Source organism: Rhamphochromis sp. 'chilingali' (assembly GCF_963969265.1).
Source record: "Rhamphochromis sp. 'chilingali' genome assembly, chromosome: 19".
NCBI lineage: Eukaryota > Metazoa > Chordata > Actinopteri > Cichliformes > Cichlidae > Rhamphochromis > Rhamphochromis sp. 'chilingali'.
Genome location: NC_137946.1, coordinates 32,506,418 through 32,523,786, shown reverse-complemented (window position 1 = coordinate 32,523,786; position 17,369 = coordinate 32,506,418). Strand labels below are relative to the sequence as shown.

The window sequence follows — 17,369 nt, the reverse complement described above, 5'->3', positions numbered from 1 at the left end:
CCGTCCAATCAGAATGAGCCTGTGTGTTTTCATTACTGATGCTGTGGTGCTGATGACAAATAAACAGGTGAGGAGGAAACTACTGAGAAGAAGCCTCGCTGTGCCGATGCCCATCTGACAATAAGAGGCTGGAAAATTGGCCAGTAGGTATGATTGAACAGGTGAAATCAGTGACCTTTGACCTCAATGAAGTAACATCATGATGCAAAGAGAATATGTGAGGAAACGCCACAGTTCACAGACTGCTTAAGTAAAGAGACGGTGGACGATTTCTCCATGAGCTCTGACGGTGATGTTTGAACGAGCCGCCGTGAACGTGCACTCACGTGCACTCACGTGCACTCACAAACACTCAACACTGCTGCGAACGAAAGAAGCAAAGAATCCGTCAGAGAGAAAAATCATTCAGCATTTTTAAAACACAGTTTGATGTTTGAGACACTCCTGCAGAGGTTTCCAGCTGTTTCTGCTGCTCTCCCTCTCATGATTAAAAGGATTATGTTTCAGTTACTCCAGTAAAGACACTTGCTTTAGCTTTTCTTTTTTTTCTGAAGGCCGTTCAGACACTTTCATCTGCTGTTTTTAAAAGCACGCTGCACACCCAGCTGAGATATACCGAGGTTTTAGTTAATCGCTCTTTGAGAATCACCTTGTTGGTGTAAAATTCCTATTTTATGTTATTTTATGTTTGTTACATGCAGACAGAAACTCTGTGAGCTAACCAAGAGTTTGGTGTCTTTTAAAGGCTTGAATGCTTCAAATGGTCAGGTACAAGAACTGTATGGAGTTATTTTTGTGCCTCTATTCTGATCCAGTGGATGGTTTAAACTGGATTAAACCAACAATGGTCTGAAAAAATTATATATTTTAAAATAAAATAACACATTAATCGAAAATGGCTTTAGCTACATTCTGGACCATGTTTCTGGAAAGCAGTAGCTAGCGAGCTGACTGGAGACCAAAACAGCCAATCAGAATCTTTGCATCCAAGTCTGTGATTGGTTGGTTTTGAGGCACATTTATAAGTGTACAGAGAGTAGCACAGAGCAGAGACCTGAGCGAGAGTGGCTGTTGCTGTGTCTGTATATGGGTAATAGCAAACACTGAAATACATTTCCTGCACGCAGCAGTGAATTTTAGTCGCTCAAATTAAACTTTTCTTCCCTCAAAATAATTTTCTCCTGTGCCAAGTCGTTCGACGCTGTGCAAGCGCATCATTAACACCGTGTCCAGCCTCTGAGATTGAACCTGACGATGGAGACCTCTTTGTCTTAAAAATGTAACCTTTTTTCTTTTTTAGGTTTTTTATGTGTAAAAATTCCAAGATGTGATGGTGGTTCGTGATTAATTCACCCAAGAGACTGAAAGGCAGCTTAGAAAAGCTACTGGAAGCTGAAAACTGGAGAACCTAAAAATCACTCTGATCAGTTTAATTCAGCTCATATTTATTTATAGAAGTTTTTATGGTGTTCAGAGTTCATCTGTAGGTTTGAAATATAAAGAGACAGAAACACTGACCTCATCGGAGGTCAAATACAGGACACACATGCAAATCATAAATCATAAAACACCATTTACGAACGGAGTTTATGATTAGTAGTATAAGAAAACTAGAAAAATTCAAATGTAAAGAAATACTGGAAATAATTTGATTTATTCATGATGACGTGAGAGGTGATGAAGCTGCTGCTGAGGCGCTCGACTCTTCTTCAGTGGGAATAAATAAAAAGGATGGTTTAAAGCTGGAGGTGCAGATTGACTCATAATTAACACTCAGTACTTGGATATTTCATATTTCCTGACACGTTAAAGCGGTGATGCTGTTGCAGGACTTTAAGGACTTATTTAAAAGTCCTCTGATTGGTTTTAACGTGGTTTCACTCACCTGAGTCCTCTGCTAATAAAACAGGTAATAAAGGAAGCTCTGAAGCACCGTTTTTAGCACTCAGCCAGCTCTTCAGGGTCACTTCACTGAGAAACCTTCCTGAAAAGCTGAGTATGTACCCAGGGCCCACAGAGGCTCGCTGGCCTGTAGTTCAGAGTGTGTCACAGCGAGCAGAGGGAAAACACGAATAAAAGCTGCTTTTGTTTCCACGAATCCTCGCAGATGAGCTCAAAGCCTCACATGTGCAGACTGAGCTCTGCAGTCCAGGCCTGCCGCCACATGCACTTCCTGCTCTGGCCCCACGGTGGGTCCAGTTCACCACGTGCTTCCTCCCTCTGCTGGATGCAGCTGGTAACTGCAGCGTACATTCAAATCACCACCAGAGAGGCAGGAGTGAGCACGTCATGTGCACGTGCTCAAAAGCAGATGGTATATTGGAGTGATGAGGACTCAGAGTCTGCAGGGCTGTTTCACGTGTTTTAACTCCTAAAGTTTGGATTTTGTGGATTTTGTGACAAAGTTCCTGTTTTTTGAAGACTTCAACTCAGTTCAATTTTATTTTCTATAGCACCAAATCACAACAACAGTTGCCTCAATGTCAAATTCAAATTTTATTTGTCACGTACACGCACATTGTGTGTGCATATAAAGCACACACAATGTGCTTTATATGCAAGATAAAGACCCTGCAATAATGCAGTGAAAACCCCAAGAGTCATGAGCCTATATGAGCAAGTGTTTTGGCAACAGTGGGAAGGAGAAACTCCTTTAAAAAGTTCAACAAATATTTCTTCAACTGGTTAATGAGATGCCGGATGATTTCAGGCTGCTGATCTAATCAGAAACTGTTTACATTTTAACCCCTTATCTGCAAAAACACTGAACAACACTGAGATCCAAGGATCAACCAGGGCTGCAGCTAAAGAACAGACAGCCTGGGGGGGCGGGGGGCACTGCACACCAGAAATTTGATTGGCCGCCCCACCAAAAATTTTGACGTCAACTTACTAAACCCGTGGTTGATAGGGGAGGACAAAAATCCCTCTTCGTTCCTGCAGGGGGCGCTCGAGTGACTGCAGAATGAATGGAGCTGTAAATCCTGTGTGGTAAACAGTTTTCATCTTATCAGTCACAGAAGAGGCTGGGACAGCAGATTCAGTTCCACTTTTAGCTTTCTGCTGATTTTAAAGATTTATTTAGTTGAAAATAAATAAAAAATTCTGTGACTGCACCACTTTAGTGCTTTACTCCATCCTTCATTCTGATTCTGATGTGAGCACCTGTGAAGACGTTCACTTCATCAAACACACGATCCGCCCAACTTAATGGCATCCAGTTAGAGGAGCTATAAAATTAAAATGATCCTCCTGTATGTTTTTATGAAGGAGGATCTACACAGACCACAGCTGTGTTTTGTATCAGTCTGTAAACACGTTAACCTGGGAGAACTGCTGGAGCCTCCAGTGGCCTTCAGAGGAACTGCAGCTGTTTTTGGACTTCAGGTTTTTGGTGTTGTTGTGCTTCTTTCCTGTTTTATTTTGGTAATCCTCCTCACAACCTCTGTTGTGCGCCTCTTTGTGGTTCCTCGCTCTCCTTCTTCGATCCTCGGCTCCGTCCTCATTACTTTCACCTGCGTTTGTTTCCTAATTAGCTCTCAGTGTATCTACAGTCCTGCTGTCTTTGCTCCACATCAGGTTTTGAGATTTTCATTTTATTTCTGCTGAGCCCTGCTGTGAATATGATTAAAGTTCACCTGCGTGCATGAATATTTCTCATATTTGCTCATCATGCTTGTTATACTTCCTTACATGTAGATCCTTTGCCTTGTTGAAAGATGCTCAATATTCCTGCCTTGGCTCTATTTTTAGACTTGGAAATGTAGACACTGTGTACTCAGGAGTCAGAGTCAGTCGCCATATTTAAACCCTGACAAGTATTTTTACCTGCTGAAAAGGAGACAGAGAGCTTCGAATATCAACCGACGGCTCGGAAAAGAAAATCCAAGCAAGACGCCGTCAACGAACGTTCAGTTAAATGAGAGACAGCTGCAAACATTTCCTTTAACTTTCACACATCTGGAAAAAGGAATGGAGAAAAATAATAATAATAAAAAATATGTGTGCATATAAAGAAAATGTTAAGTTTTGTATGTTTATTTAATCTGCTCAGATTCTTGAATTTGAATCGACACTTTGAAGAAATCTCTTTCAAAACAAGACCAACAGACACACAAAGGAAACAACGTCATCACACACATGACCAACATGACAAGAAGACGCACAATCCAGAAAACATCTGCCTGTCGAAACAGGAACCATCCACAGCACAAACGCCATCCTTCAGCTCGCTAACACAGTCATAACCAATATCATTTCCTTAATGTTGTCAATTCAAACAAAGACTTTCTCCTGTCCATAAATAATTGTGAAATGAATAACAGTCTAAAATAATAAACACACCAGAGCAGTAAAATAAACCACAATCACTGTAAAGAAAAAGAATTACATTAAAGCAGAGGCTCGTTTCATAAAAACAAATAGGGACAAAAAGTCCCTAAATCCAGATTTGTGTCTCAGGTATTGGACCACCAAGGCCTCCACCCACCCAGACACCCACTCCACAGAGCACCAAACCACACACTGTTTGCTGTTTTAGAGGTTTTAAATTTAAATAGATCTGTTCAGAGTCCTGTTGGGTTTTTGGATTCCTCTTTTTCATTTTCAGTCTCTGGAGTCTCAGCTGTTGTATTTGAGTTTCTGTCACTGTTCAGTGTCGCTGTAGTTTGCATTTCTTTACTCATCAGTGATTTTTGTTTGCTGGTGAAGACTTTGAGTGGATTGTTCCTGCCTGTGTTGTGTCTTTGTGTTTAGCTGCCTCACTTTGAGTTTTGTGATTGGCTTGATTGTCTTCACCTGTCTCTTTCCCTTGGCTGTTTCCCTGATTACCTCGGGGGTTTAGAAAGTCCCACCGTCCTCTGGTCTGTTGTCTGGTCTTTGGGTGACCTCCCCGCTTCTTCGGTTTTCCTAAATAAAAGCTTGTTTTTTATTTCTCCGGTCTAGGAGTTATCCCTTTAGTTCGACTCTGCATAGACTCTACCATAACATAACATAACATAACATAAGTCCCGATTCTACCCTTAAACAATATCCTGTTGGAAAGTTAATTGTAAATGTTGCTCTGATCCAGCCTCGTGTCTTTCAAATATACGTTCACAGTTATTACTAATGAAGTGACTGCAGGCTGAATGAAGACTTGTGTCACTTTAACACGATTAGCTGGAGGAAGCGCCTTCTTTCTTTTAGGTTCTGGATCACAAAGAAATGAAAGAATGAAATGTGAAAACATTACATAATAAGTGTCCCAAAAACACATCAGGCTTCTAAATGCTGACGACAAATGAACTCTGTGCAAGTCTGAGCAGGAAAGTTTGACTCATTTGTTTTACGGTTGCACATCCTGCATAACTTTCTGGAAGTTCAACACATGATCCCAACCCCCATCATTAAAGTCCATCTGGAGGCCAAATTGTAGCATATTTTTGATATATTTGTGCACAATGGTCGGATCTGGTCATGTAGTGGTCGTTAGAAAAAGTTGCATATGTCCATAAAACCTCTTGCAGTGGGACACGGTCATATTTTGCAGTCAGATTAGAGTGAAGAGGCAAAAACTGGAGCGTGGATCTCCCCGTGTCTTTACTAAAACCTCTAATCGACGAGTTTTGTAGTGTGTTTAAGTATTTCAGTGCAGATATAGTCGGGGAGGTCCTGAATGACCTCACACTCTCAAAAACAGTCACAGGGATACTGATGAACTATCCACACACTCAGCGTTATTCATATTGGCCTTATAGTTGTGGAGTTGCAGTACTGTGCAAAAGTCTTGAGCCACTCCTCATTTCTTTACATTTTTCCAGAAAATGTGAAATGACTGAAACATACATCGAGAGACGATGCATGAGCTGAAAACCCGTTTCCCTTCCTTAACGATGGCTCCTTGACAACCGCACTGAGACCTGCTGAAGGTCCACATGTGTCTCTTGTTTTGGGGTTTTTTTAAGGACTTGACTTTCAGACAATGTTTATCTGCTGTACATAGTTTTTCTTAGGCCACTTCTTTTGTCCTCCACTTGTTCAGATTCCTCAAATTCTAAATAACAGACTGCACAGCAGGCTGAGATGTGCCAAGTCTTCAGCTAATTCTATAATTTCAAAACTGCAACAAAAAACATAAAAACATGGTACAAAGAGTCTGTGTAGGTTCTCAGTTATCCAGATCATGATATTCATAAGAGCTGGACTTTTTCTGAGGCTACGTCCACACTAATGCCTTTTCGTTTGAAAACGCATTGTTTTCTCTCCGTTTTGACCTCCCGTCCACACTGAGACGGCGTTTACCCCGAAGGAAAACGCAGCGTTTTGAACACGCCCTTGAAAACGCGTACATTTGAAGACGGTGCTATCGCGTCGCAGTGTGGACAGCAAAAACGGAGACTTTCGAAAAGAATGACGCATGTTAGTCATATGATGCAGTCATGTGATCAATTAAACTAGTGTGGACTCTGAGGCTACGTCCACACGTACCCGGGTATTTATGAAAATGCAGATTTTTCTACGCGTTTGTGCCTTTCGTCCACACCTAAACGCCGTTTTTGGTCACTGAAAACTGAGATTTTTAAAAACTCCTGCCAGGGTGGATATTTTCAAAAACTCGTTTACGTGTGGACGAGGTGTCAAAGGTGTGCGCATTTTTTGACGTCACACTGTGCGCCACGTTATTGTTTCAGTGAAATGAATTTCTACAATGGCGGACATAGACAAAATATTGTTACTGTTAATTTTACTCTCTGCAGTGTTTAAATGCTCACACATACACACACAGTTACTGTCCCTCCACACATACGACTCAGTTCTGCTTCTATGCGCCATCTTTGTTTACTCTTTCCCGCCCAGGCTTATTGACTTCTGATTGGCCAACATTTCTACACGGATAGGAATATAGCGCCACCTGCTGCTTTGGCATGTTCCTAGCAGCGTTTTCCTTCGTTTTTGGCTTTTATGTGTGGATTTTTTTAGTAAACGAAAACGGAAAATCTTTGTTTTCAAAAATACCCGTGTACGTGTGGACGTAGCCTGAGATGCTTCACCAGAAGGAGTCTGTAAACCCTACTGGGGGTTGTCCCATTCACACCTTGGCTCATGACATGCATGATTAATAGTGGGTCAACGACCAGCTCCAAAGGGGACAACCCCCACTAAGATTTAAAGACCTGGGACTCTCCACCTTTTGGTTGGAGAACTGAAGAAGCCTCTTGGATAAGAGGTGAAGAAAAGAAAAAGAGTTTTATAGCTACGTGACTTATTTATTTGGTTTTGTTCGGAAGATTTGATAAGGAATAATCCTGTCTTTTAATTTCTGACTGATTGTTACTTTGAGTCTCTGTGTAATAAATACATGTTAGTCAGGAGGTCAAATTTATACAGAAATGTTTAAAAAAATGTTGTTGCAGGTGAAGAAAACCTGAAAAATGTAGACATTTTTTGAGGCGAGGGGCTTGTGCACATAAAAGCAGCACCTACAATATTGTTTCATAAAGCAGGCCCGGGGCTGTGTTTCACCTGCATGCGTGACATTTGGTACACACATGTAACATCAACAAAAAAGGCTTGTTTCATGTTTTTAGTCACGTGGTTTAACATAAGAGAAGATGTACCGCATTAAAAACATAGTTGGGAAATTCCTTCAGGACCAGAAATAAAATATATATATTTTTTTCCTGTTGCTTTTTTTCTGGACCCAAATGTTCGACGACCCAACTGCTGCTCAGTTTAGTTTGTCATTAGTTGAGCATTTGTTTTACAATTTTTTGTTATTATAAAAACTTTGAGTGGACTGAAGCAGTGAAAGTTCATTTATGTTGGTGTTAAAGAGGTTTAGCTGAGTCTTTGTACATGATAAAAAAATGCATGAAGGGAATCTGTCAGCACAACTCTGTGGGTTTAAATTATAATAAATGTGTAAAATAAGAAGTTTTGTTAATCCATTTTTAAACTGTGGAGACAGTGTAAAAACATATTTCTACAGCAGCTGGCAAAATCAGTTCTGTCATTTACTTGTTTGCATATTACTTAATAACGTTGGTATAGTATGAATGTCTAAGTTCGAGTATTTCCTGGGCTGATTCTGGCCCCTGGGCCTCATGTTTGACAAACCTGATATAGGGGGTATTCATTAGGGTAAAGATTTAAATCAACCCAAAGAGATAAGGACTGATTACATCTCCTGATTCTTTCCTTTTTTTCAAGTACATAAAGTTGTCTAAGATATTTTTTCATACTATTGTTCCTACTTTTATTTCAGTGAATTATTTTTATTTTTTAATTTATTGATCGCCACAGCTATAATTTTAGTTATTGCTTTATAATTAGCTTCCTTTAATAACCTAATGTAGTTATATGTTGTATATACATCCTTCATGTCGATATTATTACTTTTTAGAATCCGCTAAAAGGAGCCGCTGCGGTTAAACTGTTTGAAATGGAATGAAGTAAAGAGTAAAATAAAATAATAACCGTGTTACTGGGTTTAAACTGCCGTGTGTAAACCCCGCCCTCGTGTTCCGTGTCGGTCGGAAATACGTCACGTTTCTGAAGCTAAAGATGCTCCAACTCCGCTGTGAGAGTGACTTTAACATTAAGTTGTACTCTGTGGCAAACTTTGGCCACACCTAGATCCTGTCCAAAAAAAAAAAAAAAAAAGCTTTATTATTTTTATTTTTATTTTTTTTACTCTTCCTCTGGTGCGTTTGTTTGTGTGTCGGCGAGTCCCGGCGGCGTAACCGGAGAAGGGCCTCACAGAGAGGGGAATGCAGGATTGCAATGGAGCACAATGCAATACAGGTAAAGCCGATGTAATTTCCAAATAAAGCCGTTTATGTCGCTGGTGGCCGGCCGTTTTTTGACCTGTTGACGTGGAGAATATTTTTAAGCTAGCGTCGGCGCGGATTGAAGCCTGAATTCTGGGTTTTATTTCATTTACTTTGGCCATGTCGTATTGAGTGTTTTCTCATATCAGCCAAACCCAGGCACGGAGAGTTGCTCTGACTGCAATTACAACTTTATTCAGCCAGGCTCAACTTTTTTCTGGCTCCTAATAAATCGGTGATATTTGTATTTTTCGTGGGGGGAAACAATGGGCTGTGACACCGAGCTGTCGCCTCGTTTCCTATCCTACCCAGCCGTTAAATTCCAGTTTAATATTTCTGATATTTTCTCCGTGTTAATGATTAATTTCTTTGTGTGTCGTGTCGACAGTTTCTTCCTCCGGCTACCAACCCCCACCCACACTAACAAGAAGCACATTAGCTCAAAATAAAATTAAATTCTTGCCCTGAAAATATCAGGAAACTTTTACCCTCCTGTTTTTTTCCAGCCCCAAAGAAAAAGCAGCCGAGCTGCCATCGACATGTTCTCCATTTTTATGAGAATTAATTCCCAGCCCGACGTGATATTAGAGATTAGAAATATTTTCAGGACTAGGTGGAGCAGTGTTGCTTTTAATAGGAAGCATATTGATATTATGATCAAATCCTCCCGACATTTTGTCTCCGCTGTAATTGGCACAGTTTTAAGGAGGAATCTTATTATTGTGTGTTTGCGTGAAGGGGAACTGAAATGTGGAGTTGTTGTTTTTTTTTGGTCAAGGCTATTTCAAGTGCAAAAAAAAAATAAAAATCAAATAAAAATCGAGCGAGCAGGAAACACGCCAGAGGACACACAGCGAGGGCAGCGTGGGCTTTATAAGAAATAAAAGTCATTTATTTGGACTGAAATGCTCCATGTGTGGCGCTGCGTGGATGCAGAGATATTTAATATTCCAGTGCTGCTTGTATATTTTTACAATGTCTCTGTTTAAATATTAATTTATTGCAACACTGAGAGTTTTTCCTTCAGTGCTGAACTTGTGAGCTTTTGAATAACAGGATATACCCAAGGTCAATACTGCTCGCTTTATTTAGTTTATTTATTTATTTATGTGCAAAGCAGGAGACGTTTTTTAATTTCTCTTCCTTCCTGGGTTGAAAACAGTGTTAGAAAAAAAATCTCACTGCATTATTGTCAGAAATATCACGAGAACTGACGCAGGCATGGTGCAGATTAAGGGTTTCCATCTTAAATTCCTGTGTGTGTGTGTGTGTGTGTGTGTGTGCGTTTTAGACAGAGGGCTGCCTCTCACAGCTCAGATTATATTATGTGCCTCTTATTTCCCTGCCTGTGGTAGGCTGGAGCACTGCTTCAGCCCTCCCCCAGGGCCACGGGGGAAAAAAGGAGAAAGATACTGGTAGACTGGGCTACACTGGATAATGGCATGTTTATGACACAGAAAGCTCACTTCATGCTGGCATTTATCATATATTCTCACTGTAATTAACTTAAATACATGTATGCAACTAATTCAGGGGCTGAAACTGGTTCTGCAGGACTAAATACTGACTTAGTTTGAGTCCTTTTCCTGCTTGTAATTAGAGTCGGGGGACACATTGATACGAAAATGAGTCAGAAACTAATTTAAAGGTGATTTTTGTGTTTGTTGGTGTAAATGAGCTCTCCCACTCAAATGCCTGCATGTCGGTGATTGATTGGTTAGACAATGAACCCATAAAACATGCCTATGAACTAGTTTGTCTGTTACAGCTCTTTGTGTTCCCATTACTCCAAATTCCTTCAGAAAGTTTGTTGTGCGTCTTTTCCTGCCTCCATGCTTACAAAGATCTTCCCTTCATGGTTAATGAGTATTCAGCTGAGTTTACACATTAATAAAAATGAATCTGAAACAAATTTCAAGGTGATGTTTATGTTTGAACTTTGTCAGACGAGTGTCTGACTGAAGATCACTGATCGGTTGGTTATTGATCACACAAATGACCTGCAGACATTTTTGTGTTACGTTGTTGTGTTTCTTGATTGTGTTTGATCAGATATGAGCAGCATAAATGTTTACAGATGATCTTATTGGAGGAAATTATTCGCCTCCGCTGTCGATATCGATTGATCTTCAGTTTGTTAAATGTGAGTTGAACAGTGAACGTAGCTTTGCTTGCAAAGATTGTAAATTAATAGATTTGTAGAAAAATACTCAGAAACCAGTTTAAAGGTGATTTTTCTGCTAGTTTCTTTTGTTAAATGTGACCCAAAAAAGTCGATTTTTCTGTTCACCAATCATTTTTGCTTTTTAGTGGACTAATCAGATCATCATCCATCTGCTCTTATATAACTATCATTAGCTTACAGCTTTAAGTGTTTAAGGTCTGTGCTAACTAAAAATAAAGACAAGATGATAGTTTATTAAATTTTAATGACATTTGCAGATTGTTTCGGTGAAGTTTAATAAACTCCTTGCTATCTAAAATATAACAGGACACCGGAGTATATTCTGGAGCATCTCACACTTCTGATAATCAGCTGTCTGCTTGACGTTTATTCAGCTGTGTAAAAACTATAACTTTAATCTCAGACAAACCGATTTACTCAGGAACAAATAAAATACTGAAAAAGCCAAACAATAACATTTTTAAGTTCTCTAAGTGACTCATATATCATGTTTAACCTGAGTAGCGAAAGACGGCGGTGGGTTTGAAAACAATTTGCCGGGAGTCCGGTGTTCTCACGGCGCTAGTGAGCCTAGCCCCCGGCTCGCTATCGAGCTAGTGGGTAACAGACGTCTCCGAAAACGTCGGAGCGCTTTTGAAAATATGTGGTGTCCTGATAAACTGAGCAGATATTTGAGGTTTACACAGCTACATTCTCGCCTGAAAATATGTTAAACGTTTATTTTGTGACCCAGAAAGAATAATAAGAGTAATATTAAAACTAACTAGCTGCCGCCATTGTTGGAAACTGCGCTGGGCCGCGCTATGAATTCTGGGACACAGCTGCTTCTTCTTCGGGGTTTAACGGCAGCTGACATCCTTGTACATGCAGTGCTGCCATCTTCTGTTTCAGTCCGTTATTACACTCTTAAATCCTGCTACTTATTCCTGCATCTTTTGGGATCTTACAAAGCTTCAAACGACACGTCGACTATTAAACCAGTCGTCGATGTTTTTGATAGTCGACGTAATCGTGGCAGCCCTATTCCCAAGTGTAAAAACAATGATCTCATTGATAAAAGAAGTCGTTTATATTTCTGTGCTGTGTTCACTTTACTCAGATTTCCAATCTAAAGTTATCATTTCATGGATTCATTGATTAGGAGAGCCTCAAACATTTTGATGAACAATTAGTCAGAACTTAACCAACCCAGCGTTGAACTTGTGAGTAAATAGAATTTCTTTATGTATTTAAACGTATATAAAAGTCAAGACATCTGAGATGAATTGATTTAGATCCTAGAAGGAAATGAACGAGCGCTGATACCGATTTGTCTGCGTGGGGCAGCTGTGTGTTAAACGTGAGCTGAAGAGAAAAGCTGTTACTTTGTTGGGTTTTTGCTTTTTCTGCCATTTAAATCTTTTAAACTAAATTGCTCAGTGAGTCATTTGGTTCGTAGATTAGCAGCTGAACACGAATCAAACAAATGTGATGGTGATCTTTAAGGTCAAAATGTACGTTTCTTTCTTATGTGTTTGAGTAATAACCTGAGTAATAAGTACATAGATGACAAAAATACAACTTACTATCTCTACTTGGACACATTTTAATAACTAAAATGATGATCCAACATTAAACTAAGTGTTGTGTTGGTCCTCAGATGATAAATCAGAAGCACAGCAGGGTACGGTTACGTGTTTACTTAAAAATGACTTTTATTTCTCAAAATATCTGAATATAGGCTCCTGAATGATTACTGGTGTGTTATGTTTATAATATAGCAAATATCGTGGTTTAAATATCTGCAGCTGCGTTGCTAACAGTGAGTGGATTTATGGTTAGTAGATTATCAGAAAATGATTTGGTCATTTTTAAGGTTAAACTTTGTGGACGTGGAGCTGAAAAGTAAATTTTCTCAATAAAAATGAGATTTGTGCTTAAATTTCCAGTTTGTATGAATGACTCACATCACAATTTAAGCAAGAAAATCCTCTTATTTCCAGCTTAATTAAATTTATGGTGCTTTGAGTTCTCCTATTCAGTCTCCACAAAGCACCACTGATTCACTAAAATACAAATTTTGATGACCAACAAATCAAAAGTTTGTTTTTCAGCTCGTCGGGTTTGAACGGAAGATTTCTGGTTTTCCTGCTCGCACGTGTAGAGACTCCGAGACGTCTCAGATCATTTGATTTGGGTCACAAATAATCAGCAGAGTTGAGTTTTGCCCGTGTATGGTTTTAAGGTTTCTCCTCCTGTGTCAGCGTGAGATGATTTGTGGTTATGTCTTAGCTTGCTGTACTTTTGTTTTTTCCTGCCCATACCTGCACATATCTACAACTCCAGGGATTAACGCAGTAGTCGTAGGATTAGTTGCTGGGCTTGTTTTTCTGTAGCTTGAACTAAATTTCTTACTTCCTTTATTTTTTCCTTTGTGTATTAAGAAAATAAAGTTTCATGGATGAATGGAGCAGGGTATGGACAGAAGATAACCCAGTCCTGTTTCTCATTATTGTCTAACTGCTCACCAAGAATCATCCACATTTTCGTTTCTGGCTTGTTGAAATTTGAGCTCAGTGGTATTTGTTCTTGTTTTTTACAGCTCTTATATCCACAGACATCTACACCCTCAGGGTTAATTGATTAGTCGACAACAGAGGAGTGAAAAAGTAGCAGTTTTAACGACTCATTTACAATCACTAAGCAAAAATATAATCCCAGCTCTCTGAGTGTTAGCTGAGCAGTCGTTTTGATCCTGTTATCTTTGTTTTCCTGCTCGTTTGGCTGTAAAAGGTTCGATCTCTACAAATAATCTGCTTAATCGATTTACCAAACAAGCTGATAACAATATTTCGTCAATACATCAGCGTTTGTTCATGGAAAAAATCCCAATTTTTTATTTTCATCTTGTGGTTTGTTGTTTTTCTCTGCTTGAATATTTCTGCTGCATTTTCTTATTGATCTGCCAACAATATTGATGATTCATTGATTTGTTGGACGACTATAAGTTAATTTTTCATTTCCTGACTAAACACATTTACAATTTTTCAGCTGAGCTTCTTAGCTGAAAAATGTGTTTAGTAATATAATTTTTGATAAATTAATTTGATAATTTGATCCAGATTTTATTTTTTTAAATAATAAATACAAAATCAGTTTGGCTCCAGCTCTCAGATGTGAATATTTACTGACATTTGTTCCAGTCTTATTATATATTAAAGGTCATGTCTGAGGTTTAATTAACTGTCACTTTTATTACACTTATATACACGTATATGTATAAAAAAGCTGATTATTGTGTTTGTAAAAGTGCATTGAAACCTTTAACATGCTTTTATTATTCCTGGGAATGATCGTTTCTCTTTTTCCAAACCATATCTCTCATATTTGTGACTGATATGTACGTCTGTAGCACTGAATGCACATCACCCGAGCTGTAACTGTTTATTAGTCCTGTACAGGAAATTTTGAGTCAATTATTAGCCAATAATCCATCAATGACTAACCAAATTATTCACTTAATTTTATGATATTACAGTATTATTTTCTTAATTTTATAAAGCACAGCATACGTTTCTTTATGGTAAAAACCAGAATTGAGGTCAGTATTTCGCAATAACACTAACTGTGGATCTGTGGATTAACATTACACATAAAGTGCAAACATAATAGCAATTGTATAAACACACACACAAACACGCCTTTAAAATTTAAAGGAGTGAAATTGGACGGTCTAGTTCTGATTAGCGTCACCGCTGTCTCGGTGGAGTTTAATAAACTCGGCCGTCTGCTTCTTGCTATCTAAAATATAACCAGACACTGGTGTAAATTCTCGACTGTCTCATACTTCTGTTTAATAAGTTTTCTGTTTGACGTTTAGTCAGCTGTGTGAAAACCAAGGAGGAACCCACCCGGGGAATTAATAAAGTTTTATTTTATCTAATCTAATAACTTTAATCTCAGCCAAACCGATTTACTCACGAACAAACAAAACACTGAAAAAAGCCCAACAATAACATTTTTAGGTTGTCTAAGTGACTTATATATTACGTTTAACCCGAGCAGCGAAACTCCGCGGTGATCTGAAAATGATGTGCCGGGAGTTGTGCCGTTCTCGGCCGCATCAGTAACCCTCGAGCTCCCGGCTAGCTGTCGAGCTGGTGGGTAGCAGACGCCTCTGAAAACGTCGAAGCACTTTTGCAAATATGGGATATCTTGATAAACCGAGCAGATATTTGATGTTTACACAACTACTTTCTCGCCTGAAAATATGTTAAAAGTTTATTTTGTGACCCAGAAAGATTAGTATGAGTCATTTTAAAACTTAGTAGCGGCCGCCATTGCTGGAAACTGGAGTTTGGCTGGGCCGCGCTATGAATTCTGGGATATGGTAGTAATTTAGACAGCCTTCGGCGCGTCGCTGTGACGTAATCGGTCTACAAATGCGGCCTCAGGAGGATGCAGCCCATGAATTTGGACATGTCCAGAGTATAATTGCAGCCTTTGCGGTTAGAAAATTGCACTTGATCATGTCGCGATATTATCACAAATGCGGTATATCGTTCAGCCCTAATTCAGTGCGTAGTGTATTATTATTATACCACTCATTTAATGTAGAGTATTAAGTGAGTGCTTTACAGAAGTGTCTGTTACTGAGATGACGTTGTTGCGGTCCTTAATGAACCTGCTTAAAGCTGAAACTGTTGCATCTTTATTAGGATGGAGAAAATCTGGTTGTTGTTGCTTCTTCTGGGGTGATTTTCATCTAAATGTAATGTTTCCATCTTTGATGAGTATCATTTTATAAACACATCAGTTTTATGGCAGCTTTGAGGCTTGTTAATGTCAATAATGTTCCCACGTCACTCTGACTCATTTAAAATTAAAACTTTACTCTGTTGCTTCTTCACTTGGACGTCAAACCCGTGTTTCTGTGACTGTCTGCATGTCTGACGGTTTATTTTTCCTCTGTAGTGTTTTAATAATTGTCCTCTGGGGCCGCGCTGCTGCTGTAATTGTGCAGTATTCGTCTCCAGTGATCTTACATGTGTTTTATTCTTGTATGTTGCAATGTTTCCACGGTGACGCTGTGTTTTATTTAATCTCCTGCGGTTCTGTAATTTCAGTTCCTATAGCTGAGTTTTTCTGACATTCAGCAGCGGCGACCTTGTGCTGCTGCAGCAGCAGAACACTGTTAATATAAAACTCTGTTTTCGTGAGTCTGCTGAGTTCCACGGTGACGTAGTTAAATGTCATCCGCTGTCTGCTTTTACATTGTGGTGCTGTTAGTGTTGCTACCTGACTCCATGTGTAGCTGATATGTATATTTTCTGCTCTATCTTTCTAAAAATTGATCCTGGGCCAGCTGCAGCTGGTCTGCAGAGCTGCAGCAGCGGGTGGGGGAGGGCTGCTGGTGGTGGTGGGATAAATGGGGGAGGGCGTTCTGGGTGGGGTAGGGTGGGGGTTGTGGATAATCAACAGAAGAGTGGGAATTTGTGAATATTCAGGGTGAAGGAGGAGGTGAAACGTCACAGCGGCTACAGGCCGAACAGGAAGGACTGGTTGAAGTTTGGGAGCAGAGTCTCCTCTGTGCTGATCCTGCTGTGGAAAGAGCAGAAAATGAACTCGATTTTATTTTGTGAATCTTCGATCATGAGTAAATGGAGAGCAGCTGCACGGCCCGCCACACCCTGAGCTTATACACTGAGCTCTCTTTATTTTTATGTGGATAAGAGGCTGGGTGAATGTGACCTCTGCCTGATTTATTTCAATTCACGCAATGTGGAAAAAACTCCAAACCACCCAACTCTCTGCTGTTCCCTTTAATATCAGGACTTCAGTAGTTGGTGGACTCAAAGTTTAGCTCTACAACAGAAACTTGGTCCCAAATATTTAAAGATTATTTTTTTAAAATGACCAATTTCCTCTTTCTTCTTCTATCTTAAAGTTCGTATCATACTTTACAGGGACTAGTTTGCAAGTTTAAAGAATATATATACACATATGCACACATACACATATATGACGTAATCTGTGTCTTCCTGGTATCTGACTTTTAATATATTAACATAATCCTGCTTTTAAACAAATGTTCAAAGTATATTTAAAGTTAGGTTTTACACTTCTGTTGCCTTTCTCATGCACCTCATACTGTTTTTAACACTGAAGTGAATTCGATTGATCAGTTTTCTCCCTTTTCCTGTCTGTATAATGTTAAAAACAAACACGTATGGCTGTCACAAGTCACTAGTATTAATAAGTAAGTCCCAAATAATTGTGTTAAAGAGTTTGGTGGTGCGTGTGCTTTTTTGTTTTTTTGTTAGTGTTGATTGATCAAACTTTTTAAAGGCCTCTGTAGATGTTTATATAACCCTACAATTCAATTTGCTGTAATG

At 39.3% G+C, this 17,369-nt stretch overlaps 1 protein-coding gene across 1 annotated transcript in view; it reads left to right on the top strand.

Annotated features, from left to right (window-relative positions):
- The first annotated feature begins 8,518 nt into the window (after window positions 1–8,518).
- Window positions 8,519–17,369, top strand: part of LOC308386529 (uncharacterized protein) — a 43,531-nt gene continuing 34,680 nt past the window's right edge. Inside the window, exon 1 of the mRNA XM_080866135.1 lies at window positions 8,519–8,784. Coding sequence (XP_080722261.1) covers window positions 8,764–8,784 — 21 coding nt within the window. The 5' untranslated portion in view covers window positions 8,519–8,763. The remainder of the gene's footprint in view (window positions 8,785–17,369) is intronic.